The 14,184-nt window shown below is 42.0% G+C and overlaps 1 protein-coding gene across 1 annotated transcript in view; it reads left to right on the forward strand.

Moving 5' to 3' along the window:
• The window catches only part of PRKDC (protein kinase, DNA-activated, catalytic subunit), a 100,494-nt gene that overhangs the window by 64,134 nt on the left and 22,176 nt on the right, over positions 1-14,184 (forward strand). The window contains exons 58-71 of the mRNA XM_056854053.1: positions 361-550; positions 829-1,044; positions 1,482-1,594; positions 2,326-2,457; positions 3,149-3,328; positions 3,597-3,808; positions 4,732-4,870; positions 5,828-6,016; positions 8,030-8,254; positions 8,391-8,499; positions 9,024-9,135; positions 9,904-10,093; positions 11,898-12,072; positions 12,205-12,395. Coding sequence (XP_056710031.1) covers positions 361-550; positions 829-1,044; positions 1,482-1,594; positions 2,326-2,457; positions 3,149-3,328; positions 3,597-3,808; positions 4,732-4,870; positions 5,828-6,016; positions 8,030-8,254; positions 8,391-8,499; positions 9,024-9,135; positions 9,904-10,093; positions 11,898-12,072; positions 12,205-12,395 — 2,373 coding nt within the window. The remainder of the gene's footprint in view (positions 1-360; positions 551-828; positions 1,045-1,481; positions 1,595-2,325; positions 2,458-3,148; positions 3,329-3,596; positions 3,809-4,731; positions 4,871-5,827; positions 6,017-8,029; positions 8,255-8,390; positions 8,500-9,023; positions 9,136-9,903; positions 10,094-11,897; positions 12,073-12,204; positions 12,396-14,184) is intronic.

Below are 14,184 nucleotides of genomic sequence, written 5' to 3' on the forward strand. Positions count from 1 at the left end.
GGAGGGCATCCTCTTCGACCACCAAAAGACTATGTTTGGGGTCATGGGGCCTGCATGGATAAAAACCATATGAAATGAGAGCTGTAATAAGGAGGAGAATTGGATGAGATTGAGGAAAAAAAGTTGGCTGGATCCAACCTCCTATCCTCAGTGTTATCCAAGTAAAATACTTCATCTTTTGACTCGTGATATCATGTGCAGCCCAATCCTATATACATTCATTCACAAGCGTCACTGAGTCCCCGAAGGACTTGCTCACAAGCAAGTGTGCATAGAGCTGTGGTCTTAGTGTTATTTCTGTGTTCTAAAAAGACAGCAGTGCCAAAGAGAGTTTCTGCAGCTTCTGTTTTTCCCCTCTAGGAATTTTCTGTTGACTCAAATTGGCGTTACCACAGTACTGTACTCACTCCTATGTTTGTGGAAACTCAAACTTCCCAGAGCACCAGCAGGCATCGACCACCAGAAGGTTCCCTTTTGGCTCATGGATCTATGGGTGGCCAACTAAGGGCTACGCAGCAACAGTATGAATTTACACCCACACAAAATATCGGCAAGTGTCTGTATAGGAAGGATTTTGAAGCTCTAGTGTTTAATGAAGAGCTGTCTATAGAATTCTTGCTTCCTCATTCACGTTCTTGTGTATACTTCTGAATATATATCAGATTCTAAATAAGCTTCTCCGTTTTCATATTGAACTTGCTTCTGATGCTCTGTCCTAATCTAGTTGGTTTTTGGGTATAACTAGACTATAAACAGTAGAGCAATACATTGGGGGGATCAAGTCATTTTTATGTGCCTTGCCTAGATAACATTTTCTGCTTATTACAGGTGGGCGAAGCTCCTTTAACTGGCTAATAGGAAACAGTGTTGACACCTTTGCGGAATATACAATTCCTTCATCTTCTGAATCCTTGTCTTCATCCATGTTGCTCATCCACAAGCGGGCTGACAGGTCACAGAGAGCTGCTTTCAAACCGCCAGGTCCCAATTTTGGGCAAAATAGGCTGGGCTTGCCAGGAGATGAGGTGGATAGCAAAACTAAAGGTGTGCATCTCTTCCCCCCCCCCCAATATATTTGTTAGAGGTTTCTTTTTTTGGTATAAGCAACACACATGTCTTTTAGTCAAAGGCAAAATAGGCTGGGCTTGCCAGGAGATGAGGTGGATAGCAAAACTAAAGGTGTGCTTCCCCCCCCCCCCAATATATTTGTTAGAGGTTTCTTTTTTTGGTATAAGCAACACACATGTCTTTTAGTCAAAGGGTTAATCACTGTTTCAAAACTTAAGCCACTTTGTTAGAAAAGCTCTTTACAAGACCTTGGATTTTTAGCAAGTCTCATTTTGTTTTAAACGGTGATATAGGGGACAACTTCTACCTTGGTTTTTAATTGACAAGGTTTTCTGTGCAAAGCAAGAGAATATATATTTGATTTCCTGTGTGCATATTTGAAGAATAATTTTCTTCCTGCATATATGTGTTAGGTATAGATGAGCGAGCAGAAATTCTGAGACTGCGGAGACGCTTCTTAAAGGACCAAGAAAAGCTCAATCTGATTTATGCAAGGAAAGGTGTTGCTGAACTGAAACAAGAAAAGGTTTGTTTGCTTTTGCTGAATAGATCATAAAAGGGGAAACTTAGCTTGCATTGCAACATTGGTTTCAAGAGTAGCTCTATGGAAGTACGTTTTGCTTTTCTGGCTGAGAAGGTTGAGAGGCTGAAGGGTTTAGATGACCCTATAAGCAGATTAGACCACAAGGTTTTGAGACAAGCGAACCTACCTGGGCTCCACAAGCTGAGGAACTGAAGATCTGGGCGTCTTTCCCTTTCTCTGCCAGCAGAGAGGTCCATCTTGACTGGTCACTTGCTCTTTCCATATATTTTTTTCCTGTCGAAACATAGTGTCACTTTACTTGTTCAAGCTTTGCTGCTTCCTTTTCTTGCAGTGATCAGGAAGTTTTCCCATCAATACTTTTTTTTAAAAAAAGAGAAAAAGATGGCTGACTTATATGAGAGCAGCTTCTAGGTTGTTCGAGTGTCATGGCTACCATTACCTCCGTCTTCAGGGTTCATTGAGGGATAAACCCTGTAAATGTCAAATGTTTTCCAGGTACTGCTGAATTTTCCTTTTTCTCGAACTACCGAGAAGCTCAAGCTGTTTATATATCAAAGGAAAGACAGTATTTAGGGCAGAAGAGGGTGAGGAACGTGTTTCTAAAAATACCGCCCTGTGACTTGCAATTAACTCTGCGACAACTTCTACAAACTGGCCTAGATAAAATCCATATTCAAGTTGTTGTTATTGTAAATTTAACAATTTTGTTTCAGGAATTGAAAACGGAGCTGAAAATGAAGCATGATGCTCAGGTCACTCTGTATAGGAGATACAGGCAAGGGGATCTCCCTGACATTCAGATTGAGTACAGCAGTCTGATCACTCCTCTGCAAGGCTTAGCGCAGGTATGCCATACCATGTTTTAAATTAACCAAATGCAGTTTTACAAAACATGTTTTATAAAGCTGCTCCAGAACATGTTTCATTTCGGAACTGTTTGACTTTTTACTTGAATTGTATACAGGTTTCATGCAGTCACCCCTGACTAAGTTGTGAAATGTAGCCTTTATCCCAGTTAAATAAATACTAGTGCATGTGTTTTAGCTTATCATATGACATCCGGAATTTGTTTTATTGCAGTCTGGCGTGGGTTGCTGCTTCCAAATGTGGTAGTACTGGTTGTATCAGACTTTCCAAAGGGCTATTTCATGGCTTGCTGCCTCTAAGATGTTTAGCTTTGCAATACTGTGTTTTGGGCTCTGCCCTTTACCATTTTCAGAGTAGCTGTAGGGAGGAAAGGAAAGACTTGCTGCAGTCGGTAAGTTCTTACAACTAAGGTTCATAGCATATAAACCGTTCGTTTTATACAGCGGCATGTAACATAGTTTCAGCATTGATTAACTTTGCTACAAGACTGCAACAAGAGAACTTGCATATAACAGTTACTATACCATAAAACGTGATCATTCATTCGCTGTAGGAATTAGGGGTTTCCTTCCAGTCTTATAAATTGCTATCTCTGTGCTATGGAAATGCCAGTGGCATACTGTTGTAAACATTTGTCTTGAGACTTCCTACTTCTGTTATTGGTTATAGAGAGACTCTACACTGGCTAAACAGCTCTTCAGCAGTTTGTTTGCTGGAATTTTGGAAGAAATGAAAAAATCGAAATCTCAGCCAGAGAAGAATAGCACCATCCAACAGCTGGTGCAGAACTTTAATTGCTTCCTTACCACATCCGTGTTATATTTCCCACCATTCATCGCCTGCATCCAGGTAGGGGGGGGGGAATCACTTTGAAAGGCTGAAACTTTAAGAAGGACCAGTGTAGATGCAACACTCCCTAAAGCAGTCATGGTTTTGAATTTGGAATGGGGCCCATACTCATACCTGGTTTCTGAACTGAGGTTGAGGTTTGCAGTTAACTATGGTTAGCGGTCCTGTTGTCCTAGACATTATGGAGAGAAATGGGGAATTAAACGTGTGGCTGTTGTATACTACGCTGGCCCAAGAAAGCAATAGCTAACTACGTTTTGTGTAATAGGAGATGAGCTATCAGCACAAAATGCTGCTGGACCTGAACCCTTCCAGTGTGAGTACTAGCTGCTTGGCAAGTTTACAGCACCCTGTGGGTATCCTTCTTCTTGAGCAAGCTTTAGTTCACCTTTCTAGCGAAGAGGAGGAGCCACCCGCTAAAAGGATGCGTGGAAAGACCGAGCTTTCTCCAGATGTAATCCGATGGATTGAACTAGCCAAGTAAGTTGTTCTTAGTTGTTTACTTAGTCCTAGTGTAGAGATGAGTGCTGATGGGCTCTGAACTGATGCTGACTAGGAAAGAGATTTTGGCATCATGGTGGATAGCTTAGTAAAATTGTCAGTTCAATGTACAAATATATCTGGAGGGCAGTTGCTGGAGACAAGCACAAGGAGAGGCTGGGGGCCTCTGGTCCTGCTTGGAGGCCTTACAGGGGCATCTCGTTGACTGTTATGCTAGTCAGGATTCTAGACTCGATAGACCAAGGGTGTCAAACATAAGGCCCGTGGGCCGGATCTGGCCATTGAGAGCTCTTATCCGCCCCTTGAGCCAGCCAAGGCTGCCACCACCCCTCCACTCTTGATCTGGGCTGGCGAGGCATGGCCTGGCCTGGCCTGACCAGGTGACATTTATGTCATATCCAGCCCTCATAACAATTGATTTCGACACCCCCATTTGATAGACCATTGTTCTGATCTTTCTGGGCTGCTCTTATATAAGTGAGTGAGAGTCAATGGTTGTTAAACTGCTGTGGCGGACAGGTTAGGTTCCGCCTCTCCCTTAGAGCGCCTAGTGGGAACTGATGGGAGGGTGGTGAGAGGCTGACAGTTAAAAGCTGGTCAGTTCAGTTAGAAGTTCTGGCTGAGTGAAGGAGTTCTAAGCTCAACACCAGCATGCCGCAAAAGAGCTGACTGAGAGAAAGACAACTTGTAACGGAGAATCCACAGCGCCTGAATATAGCTGTGGTTCAAAAGTTAAAGTGTGAAGAAACGTTGTATTAATTTACCTGGTGTTGTGTTTAAGCCGAAAATAAAAGTTAACTCCTTGTTTATGGTTGTGGAAATCATGTTGTTCATTAGAAATTAGGATAATAAATGTGTTCTTGGTAAATTCAAATTGATCTTGGATGGTGTTCACTTTCTAGGCTTTATCGATCTGTTGGAGATTACGATGTCCTGCGGGGTATTTTTAGTGGAAAAATTGGTACTAAAGAAATCACTCAAAAGGCCTTATTAGCAGAAGCAAACAGTGATTATGCTGAAGCAGCTAAACAGTATGATGAGGTATATTTTATGTTTTATAAAACATCTTATTTTCAGGTGTCTGAATCAAAAAAAGAGTAATTGCTCAGGCTCAGTGTCTATTTTTAGAAAGCTCTCTGAATCATAATTTTCTCATTTGACTAGGATAGTTGTTGGGCAGCCCAATCCTAAAGGGGGGGCAGTTAGGTAGCGTCCGGGAGTGGTGCAGCCGCGCACCACCTCCTCCGAGGCTTCCTGGCTGCCATGGAGGGAAAAAGAGCAGTTGAAAATAATAAAAAACAAAACAAAGGGGGAGGTGGCGCAGCCACGTTGAAGCTCAAGGGGGTGTTCCCAAAGGCAGTTCCGCCCCTGAGAGTACCTCCCCGACTCCAGCGCAGGCGTTCTCTTCTGGGATTTTGTTCCCGGCTGCGCTGGCAACGGGCTGGCAGAGCTCTGTGGCTCCTGGACACCGACGTGTTTGCCCCTGCGCCAGCTTAGGTGCCACTTTATCATGGAATAAAGTGGCACCTACGCCGGCTCAGGGTCATGCCAGCTCCTAAGACAATTCCCCCCCCTTTCAGGATTGCAGCCTTAGTAACTATGGGAAATGAAAAGCATGGAATGCACATGAAAAAGGCCCATGGTGCGCTGCCATTTCATGCCCCTTAGTCATCCATCAGTGCAATCTGAAGCAGAGTCAAACCTTTGTAAGCCATTGATTTCAATGGATTTAGAAGATTCTTTGGGATTTCAGAATAAGGCAGAATAAGGCAACTCTACTGGTATGCTAAAAGGCGTACAGACTTCGAGGAATTACTGGAGGAATTGCTTTGAGACTCCTTGTATGTAGAGAAAGATGGAATATAAATATTGTATAAAATAATAAAATAAATATTTTATAAAATATAAAATCTTGTAGTCTTTGCGCAGTCTGTGAATGAAAGTGTGCTGTGCGCTAGCCATTTGTCACTAAGACATTGTTCATCTTTGCACCTATAGGCACTTTCTAAACAAGACTGGTCTGATGAGGAACCAACAGAAGCAGAAAAGGATTTTTGGGAATTTGCTTCTCTTGAATGTTACAACCATCTGACAGAATGGAAGTCTTTGGAATATTGTTCCACTGTTAACATTGATGATAAACAGCCGCCAGACCTGAATAAAACTTGGAGCAATCCATTTTATCAGGTCTGGAAAAAAGATTTGTTTGCCTGTATAGTTTCTAGCTTTAAAAAACTGTATGTGTTTATTGTACCATAGTGATTATTTCACACATTCCCAAAAGGGTAGCATATTTCATATGTTTTTTTTTCAGTGTACCCCCAAATTTCCCAGTTTTTCCAATGAAAAAATGGGAGGGAAACCTTTTTTCATGCTATACATTTTGAGTGAATAAAAACATGTTTTAAAATGCATTGCACTTGTTGCAAAAGGGGGGAAAATATCATAGGAGTTTTTCCCAGTGCTCCTCAAAATACTTTTTGAGTCAGTTAAAACTTGTCCTAAAAAGCATTTCACTTATTCCACAGGGGGAAAAATATTTCATAGGAGTTTTATTCAGTGCTCCTCCAAATGTCCAAATTTTTCTATTTATTTTCTTGGCCCTTCACATCTGTACATAGTATTAGTCTCTGATTAAAACTAAAAACAACGTAATTGGAACTGCATGTTGTCTAAATACATTAGTAAAACATCAGTCTCCTAGAGCATGGCAACATGTTCTACAGTGAGGGGAAAAAGTATTTGATCCCCTGCTGAATTTGCCCGTTTGCCCCCTGATGAAGAAATGACCAGTCCATTATTTTAATGGTAGGTTTATTGTAGCTGTGAGAGACAGGATAACAACAGGAAAAACCCCAGAAACCCAGAAGACAAAAGTCAGAGATTCATGTGCATTATAATGAGTGAAATAAGTATTTGATCCCCTATCAACCAGCCAGATTAGGGTTAGGGTTCTGCGGTCGACAGAAGCAATCCATCTGATTCCAAACTAGCCACCATGACCAAGACCAAAGAGCTGTCCAAGGATGTCAGGGCCAAGACATGCAAGATCTCATCTTGTGGAGTTGCAATGATGAGAACGGTGATGAAGCAGCCCAGAACTACACGGGGGGAACTTGTCAATGATCTCAGGGCAGCTGGGACCATAGTCACCATGAAAACAGTTGGTAACACACTACACCGTGAAGGACTGAGATCTTGCAGAGCCTGCAAGGTCCCCTTGCTCAAGACAGCACATGTACAGGCCTGTCTGCAGTTTGCCAATGCACATCTGAATGACCCAGAGGAGAACTGGGTGAAAGTGTTGTGGTCAGATGAGACCAAAATCGAGCTCTTTGGCATCAACTCAACTCGCCGTGTTTGGAGGAGGAGGAATGCTGCCTATGACCCCAAGAGCACCTTCCCCACCGTCAAACATGGAGGGGGACATATTATGCTTTGGGGGTGTTTTTCTGCTAAGGGGACAGGACACCTTCACCGCATCGAAGGGACGATGGACGGGACCATGTATCGTCAAATCTTGGGTGAGCACCTCCTTCCCTCAGCCAGGGCATTGAAAATGGATCGAGGATGGGTATTCCAGCATGACAATGACCCAAAACACACGGCCAAGGCAACAAAGGAGTGGCTCCAGAAGAAGCACATTAAGGTCCTGGAGTGGCCTAGCCAGTCTCCAGACCTTAATCCCATCGAAAATCTGTGGAGGGAGCTGAAGGTTCGAGTAGCTACACATCAGCCTCGAAATCTTACTGACTTGGAGAGGATCTGCAAAGAGGAGTGGGACAAAATACCTCCTGAGATGTGTGCAAACCTGGTAGCCACCTACAAGAAACGTCTGACCTCTGTAATTGCCAGCAAGGGTTTTGCCACCAAGTACTAAGTCATCTTTTGCAAAGGGATCAAATACTTATTTCACTCATTATAATGCACATCAATCTCTGACTTTTGTCTTCTGGATTTCTGGGGTTTTTCCTGTTATTCTGTCTCTCACAGCTACAATAAACCTACCATTAAAATTATGGACTGGTCATTTCTTTGTCAGAGGGCAAACGGGCAAATTCAGCAGGGGATCAAATACTTTTTTCCCTCACTGTATATGACTTCCACACAGTTGTAAGCCAAAAGCAGCATGATGTATCAAAAGCAGTATTCACTTTCACCTCTCTGACCTTAAAGCAGTATTTCCCATCTTGCTTGCAGGAAACCTATCTACCATATATAATTCGCAGCAAGCTAAAACTGCTCCTTCATGGTGGCGATGACCAATCCTTGTTGACGTTTATTGATGAGGCTATGAAGACAGAACAGAAGAAAGCTCTGATAGAAATGTACTACAGCCAAGAGCTGAGTCTTCTCTACATTTTGCAGGATGATTTTGATAGAGCTAAATACTACATCAGTAATGCCATGCAGGTGTTCATGCAGGTAAAATTCCAGTACATCTGAGGCAATTTGCTAAAATCACTGCTGTTTGTCCTAAGAGAGGGCTAATGTAAATGCTGAGAGATAAACTGGATAATGCATTGGATAGTAATTCAAAACAAATTATGTTTTCACACAGAACTATTCCAGTATTGATGCACTGTTACACCAGAGTCGACTTACCAAGCTGCAGTCAATTCAGAGTTTAATTGAAATACAAGATTTTGTCAACTTTATAAGCAGATCAAGTAAGTTCATCTTTCTTTCATGACGAGATGCCCTCCCGTGTATTTAGTAGATAATTACAAGTTGACTTGTAAACTTAAAACAAATGTAAGTCCAGGTCTGATGTAATCCAGTAATGTTTCCCAAAGGGGAATAGTGTCTGAGCTAAAATGGTCTGGGTGCCATCTTTTCTTGATGGTTGCTGTTCCTGCCATCAACTTTTTTGATTAATTGCTTCTGATCCAGATAGATAGATGGTACAAGGAGACTAGAATGCTTTGAGACATTTATTTAAAGCAGCAGCTCCCCTACACTGCATCAAAAGTATGTTTTTTGTCAGGCAGGAAACTGACAGAAACAGGTTCTAGTGAGTACAACAGATTTAAAAAATCAATTTTGTCTTCTCATTGGTCAGAACCATTGTATACCAAATATAGAAGTAAAATCTGGTACTAGTTCCATCTGTACTAGTTCCTCAGGATTTAAACTTCTTACGCTGCGTTGTCTGGCTGTGGACCTGATTTTTAATTTTTTTAAAAAAACAAAGGTAACCTAGCTTCTCAGGCTTCTCTGAAGAGACTTATCAGTATTTGGATGAGCAGATATCCAGATTCCAAAATGGATCCTATGAATATTTGGGATGATATCATTACAAGCAGGTAAGTGCATGCTGAGTTAACTGTAACCCTTATTGAGCTAAGAGTTTGCATGTTTGCATGTTCCTGAAGAAATAAATGGTTCTACTATAAATACAAGGAGCAAAAGCTGTTTATGGGGTGGCAACAAGGTGTTTAATATTGGTATTAAGGTAAAGGTCCCCTGTGCAAGCACCGGATCATTCCTGACCCATGGGGTGACGTCACATCCCGACGTTTACTAGGCAGACTTTACTTACGGGATTTGCCAGTGCCTTCCCCAGTCATCTTCCCTTTACCCCCAGCAAGCTGGGTACTCATTTCACCAACCTCGGAAGGATGGGAGGCTGAGTCAACCTTGAGCCGGCTACCCGAAACCAATTTTCGTTGGGATCGAACTCAGGTCGTGAGCAGCAGAGCTTTTGACTGCAGAACTGGAGCTTACCTTTAGTAAATACACATGGCTACCAGAACAATTAGTAAGGCTTTTAATTGCTTGTACTTACTTCAGATGCCAACTGTTTGTCACACTGAAGTTAGAGTAAGGGCTGTTGGAAAAGAGTGTGACTGTTGGACTAGATTACTAAATTCTGTTACACACAAGGAAGACTGCTAGGTACTGTGGTAACATGGCAAGATGGAAGCAATACATGAAGAGTAACATGGTTCATTGTTACTATAATATTCCCCACCAGCTTTCCCTCTAGAAAAGGGTGGTAAAGAAGGAAATTACCTCTGTAGCCACAGTTATATTTCTGTACACATTGTGTTTGTGTTCTTATTTTTGTGTAGATGTTTCTTTCTTAACAAAATTCAGGAGCGGCTTCCTAATAACCCCTTGGAAGACAGTATGGAAGTAGATGGAGGGGGAGATGCTAATTACAATATAGAAGTGGAACATGAGAAGGAAGACACAAATTCCATGATTAGAAACTGCAAATTTACCATGAAAATGAAGATGATAGAGAGTGCCAGAAAACAGGTGATCTGTCACAAAAAAAATCATAGAAAGTAGATTTGAATAAGACTGGTCAGAATACTAGATAACTAATAATTTCCTCATAGTATATTTTAAGTGCTTTGAGACATCCAGTCATCCCAATTGCCTTCAAATTTAGAACACTAGATAAGCATTTTTAAAGAATAGAGAAAGTTTTAATACATTCATTTATACTTCAGCGCCTGGTGATCTTTGTGTAAGAAAATGCAAATAAGAATTTCAATGTGGATTTTTTTAGCTGCTGCTTGAGGTGCCTTTTCCAATGCACATTGTGCTTGCTCCTTCTTAGGTATGCTATGAATCAGAATCATATGTGGTATGGGATGGGGGATGATGTAACGGCTGGAGCTTCCTTCCTGCTATAGGTTGGGAGGTTGAGATCTGTCTATCTGTTTATCTATTTATTTGTTTGACTTATAACCCACACCCTCTCCTCAACAGAGGACTCAAGGCTTTTCACAGCATATACAAACATAGCATTAAAACTTGAATAGATAATAAAACCTATAAATACAATGAAACAAATTCTAATTAAAATTCAACTGGTCATCGCTCAGGAATAAAACGACAGCCAGCCAGATCACCCATTCTGTTGGTTAAATAAATGCTGCACACAACAAGGCAGCCTTGCAAGCCCTATGGAATCCTAATAGATCCCCCCCAGGGCATGAACCTCCTCAGGAAGCTGGTTCCAGAGGGCAGGGGCAGCCACCGAGAACGCCCTTGCTCTAGTGGATGATAAATGGGCTTTTCGTAGACCAGGCACCTGCGGTAGGCTTCATGATGAAGGTCGAAGATTTAAATGACATTCAAATCTGGTCTGGCTCTATGGCTCTGTGAATTTTGTTTACTCCTTCCATTCTTTCAGTGGTGACAAAGTAAATTACTTAAGCACATGAATGTCTTGTAGGCTTCAGTAGCACTTAGCATGTGCTTAAGATGTTTGAGGAGCAGATTTGAACTTAATGCACATTCTCAGCTTCAGGTAGCAGTTCAAGCAATTTAACAGCCTGCACAGTGCAGTGGTTAGAGTGCTGGACCAGGTTCAATACCCCGGTCTTGGCCGCTGAAGCTCACTGTGTGACCTTAGGGCAGTCACACGCTCTCAGCCTAACCTACCTCACAAGTTCATTGCGAGGCTAAATTGGAGGAGAGGAGAAAGGTACACATTGCTTTGTGTTCTCATTGGGGAGAAAGGCAGGAAATAAATGAAGTAAATAAACTAAACAAATAATAATGCCTGTCTTCTGTACATGGCATTTTCATTTCTTATATGGACCAAAGCAACATTATTTCTGAATGTTTGATTAAATGAAAAATTACAAAGAAGCATAGGGTAAAATAACCTCGAAAATCATTGTCTTCCTGCTAGGAGAATAAAAGCGATTATGACTTGCCAGCAAGCAGCTTATTCTTTGAACTTTGTTTTTTGAAATTTCTTTCTTTGGATTAGATCCAACCAACTTTTCTGCTGGAGACAAGAAAGGAAGGGGTCGACTTTGACCGCCCAAAAAGGCTACGCTGGGGATCACGGGACCAATGTATGCAAAAGCCATGTGGGGTGGAGGCTGTAGTAAGGAGTGGAATTGTGTGATTCTGGTTGGGAAAGTTGGCTGGATCCAGCCCTTTGCTTCTTTGCAACCTTTGTTTACGCAGTACAAATTACAGGAATCCTATTACTTTTTATTCTTCTCTAATGGGGCTACATTTTGTCCCCATGCCCCCCCCCCTTTTCTTTTGTTAGGGTTGTTATTGAACTTCTTCACTTTTATCTTATTTAATGCAGAACAGTTTCTCAGTAGCCATTAAACTTCTTAAGGACCTTCACAAAGATTCTAAGACCAGAGAGGACTGGCTGGTGAGGTGGAACCACAGCTATTGCCGCTTCAGCCACAGTCGCAGTCGGAGCCAGAGTAGTCCCGAACAAATACTGACAGTACTTAAAACAATATCACTGCTAGGTAATGTGTTTTTTGTTGGTTTTCTCCAATGTGTAGTGTAATCGTCCTGTCTTCAAAAGGATTTTTAACTTCCTTTTTGGCCTGTACAATTTTTGTGTCAGAATGCCAATTTTATGATATTTGGTCTAGCAGATGAATCCAAATCTGGAACCCTGAGCAAGGACTTGCTAACCTTCCGGAACCAAAATCTTCTCCTGGGCACCACTTTCCACATTATGGCCAATGCCCTTTCCAAGGATCCAAGATGTCTTGAGCGGATCGAGGAAGAAAAAGCAAGAAAAGTCTTAGTGCTTTCAGGAGAAGAGCCTGATGATATTGAAAAGGTGAGAAGTTGCTACGCAGGAAGGCCCCCTCACTCTGCAAAGTGTGTAAAACAATTGTTAAGGGGGCATTTTTGTAAATTAAAGAGAGCTATAGTGTAACAGAATGTGTCAGGAAGGTGCTTTTGTGTCTGCACCGCAGTTCATGGTATGATCCGTTTATTGTATGTACTATCCTGCTTGCCCTGACCTGGATGGCCCAGGCTAGCCTGATCTCGTCAGATCTCAGAAGCTAAGCAGGGTCAGCCCTGGTTAGTATTTGGATGGGAGACCACCAAGGAATACCAGGGTTGCTGTGCAGAGGAAGGCAGTGGCAAACCACCTCTGTTAGTCTCTTGCCTTGAAAACCCCAAAAGGGGTCGCCATAAGTTGGCTGCGACTTGATGGCACTTTACACACACACACACACACACACACACACACTATCCTGCTTTTGCTGCATTGTTTTCATATTGGGAAGTGGGTGAATGTATTTCACATTAAGGCTATGGGGAACAATCTTTTTGGTGCACTCTAAGCTAAAAGTCAAGGGAGTAAAGGCTAGATGGGAAAAACAAGATGATCGTAACAAAACACTTCCTCAATGGATTGAGAAGCTTCTCAGAACTTTGTCAGGCAAGGCCAAGATTGCAAGGTGTTCTTCAGAAAGTATTGATACCAAGAGACTGTCAGGCCAATTGGCAAAATCCACCTTGGAAAAGTTGTTCTTCTATAATCATTCAAATAATTCTAGAATACCCTCTAGGAATTAGCAGAGAAACAGGACTTCTTTGCTAATTCCTGTTGTGAAGTTATGTATTTCTTTGGAAATGTATATGCTGCTTCTCCAGATACCTGCTAGAGATGGCTGACAAAGTAAAGCAGTACGATGAAACCATAAAAACAACATAAAGATGATAAAAAGCCATAAAAGCAAGCCAAGGCATAAAATAGAAAACCACAGTTGGGGGGGAAATTAATAAAACAACCCTCAGGCTCAAAGCAGGCCATAGAAACTGCTAAAAAAGATGGAACTCCTTAGTTGAAAGCCTGAGTAAAAAGAAATGTTTCGACCTGGTACCTAAAAGAGCAAGGCGCCAGGCATCCCCAAGGGGAAGGGCATTCCAGAGGCAAGGCACCATCATAACAAAAGCCCTATTTCTGGTTGCCACCCACCTCACCTCTGAACGCGGGACACAGAAGATTATTTTAACTGACAGGCTGTATCCAGGCAGTGGGTCCTTGGCCCCCAAATCATTTACAGCCTTAAAGGGAAGAACCACCACTTTGACTGGTGTCCACAAACAGATGGGTAGCCAGGCAGGTCTTTCTGCACAGGGGTGATGTGGTCCCTTTTTCTAGCCCCTGAAGAAGCCTGGATGCCACATTTTGGAGCAGTTGGAAGTTTCCAGCCAGTTTTCAAAGGCAGCCCCGTGTAAAGTGTTTTCCATGTTCCTCATGGCTTCTGGGTGGCATTCTCCTTACCACTAAATTTGGTATCTGACTAGGCAGAACAAAAAAAGACCCAATACAGATTACCAAAACAAATTTATAACAAATATTACATCTTTATGATATTAATTCCAATACCAGAGAAAAAGTGTTCCATTTTCTCCTTACATTTGATCAGATGTGAATTCCATTCTGACACTGGTTTCCAAGCGGTGACCAGTTTAGCAGCTCCAAAACATGATAAAATCCCCATCCTCTTTTTGTTGATGTCAAGCATTTGTGTTGGAAATATTCTGATTCTGGAGATAGCTAAAAATACAGTTTCAGCTAATACCCATTTACGATCTATTCTCCATGTTAT

Source organism: Euleptes europaea, chromosome 8, assembly GCF_029931775.1.
Source record: "Euleptes europaea isolate rEulEur1 chromosome 8, rEulEur1.hap1, whole genome shotgun sequence".
NCBI classification, from domain to species: Eukaryota; Metazoa; Chordata; class Lepidosauria; order Squamata; family Sphaerodactylidae; genus Euleptes; species Euleptes europaea.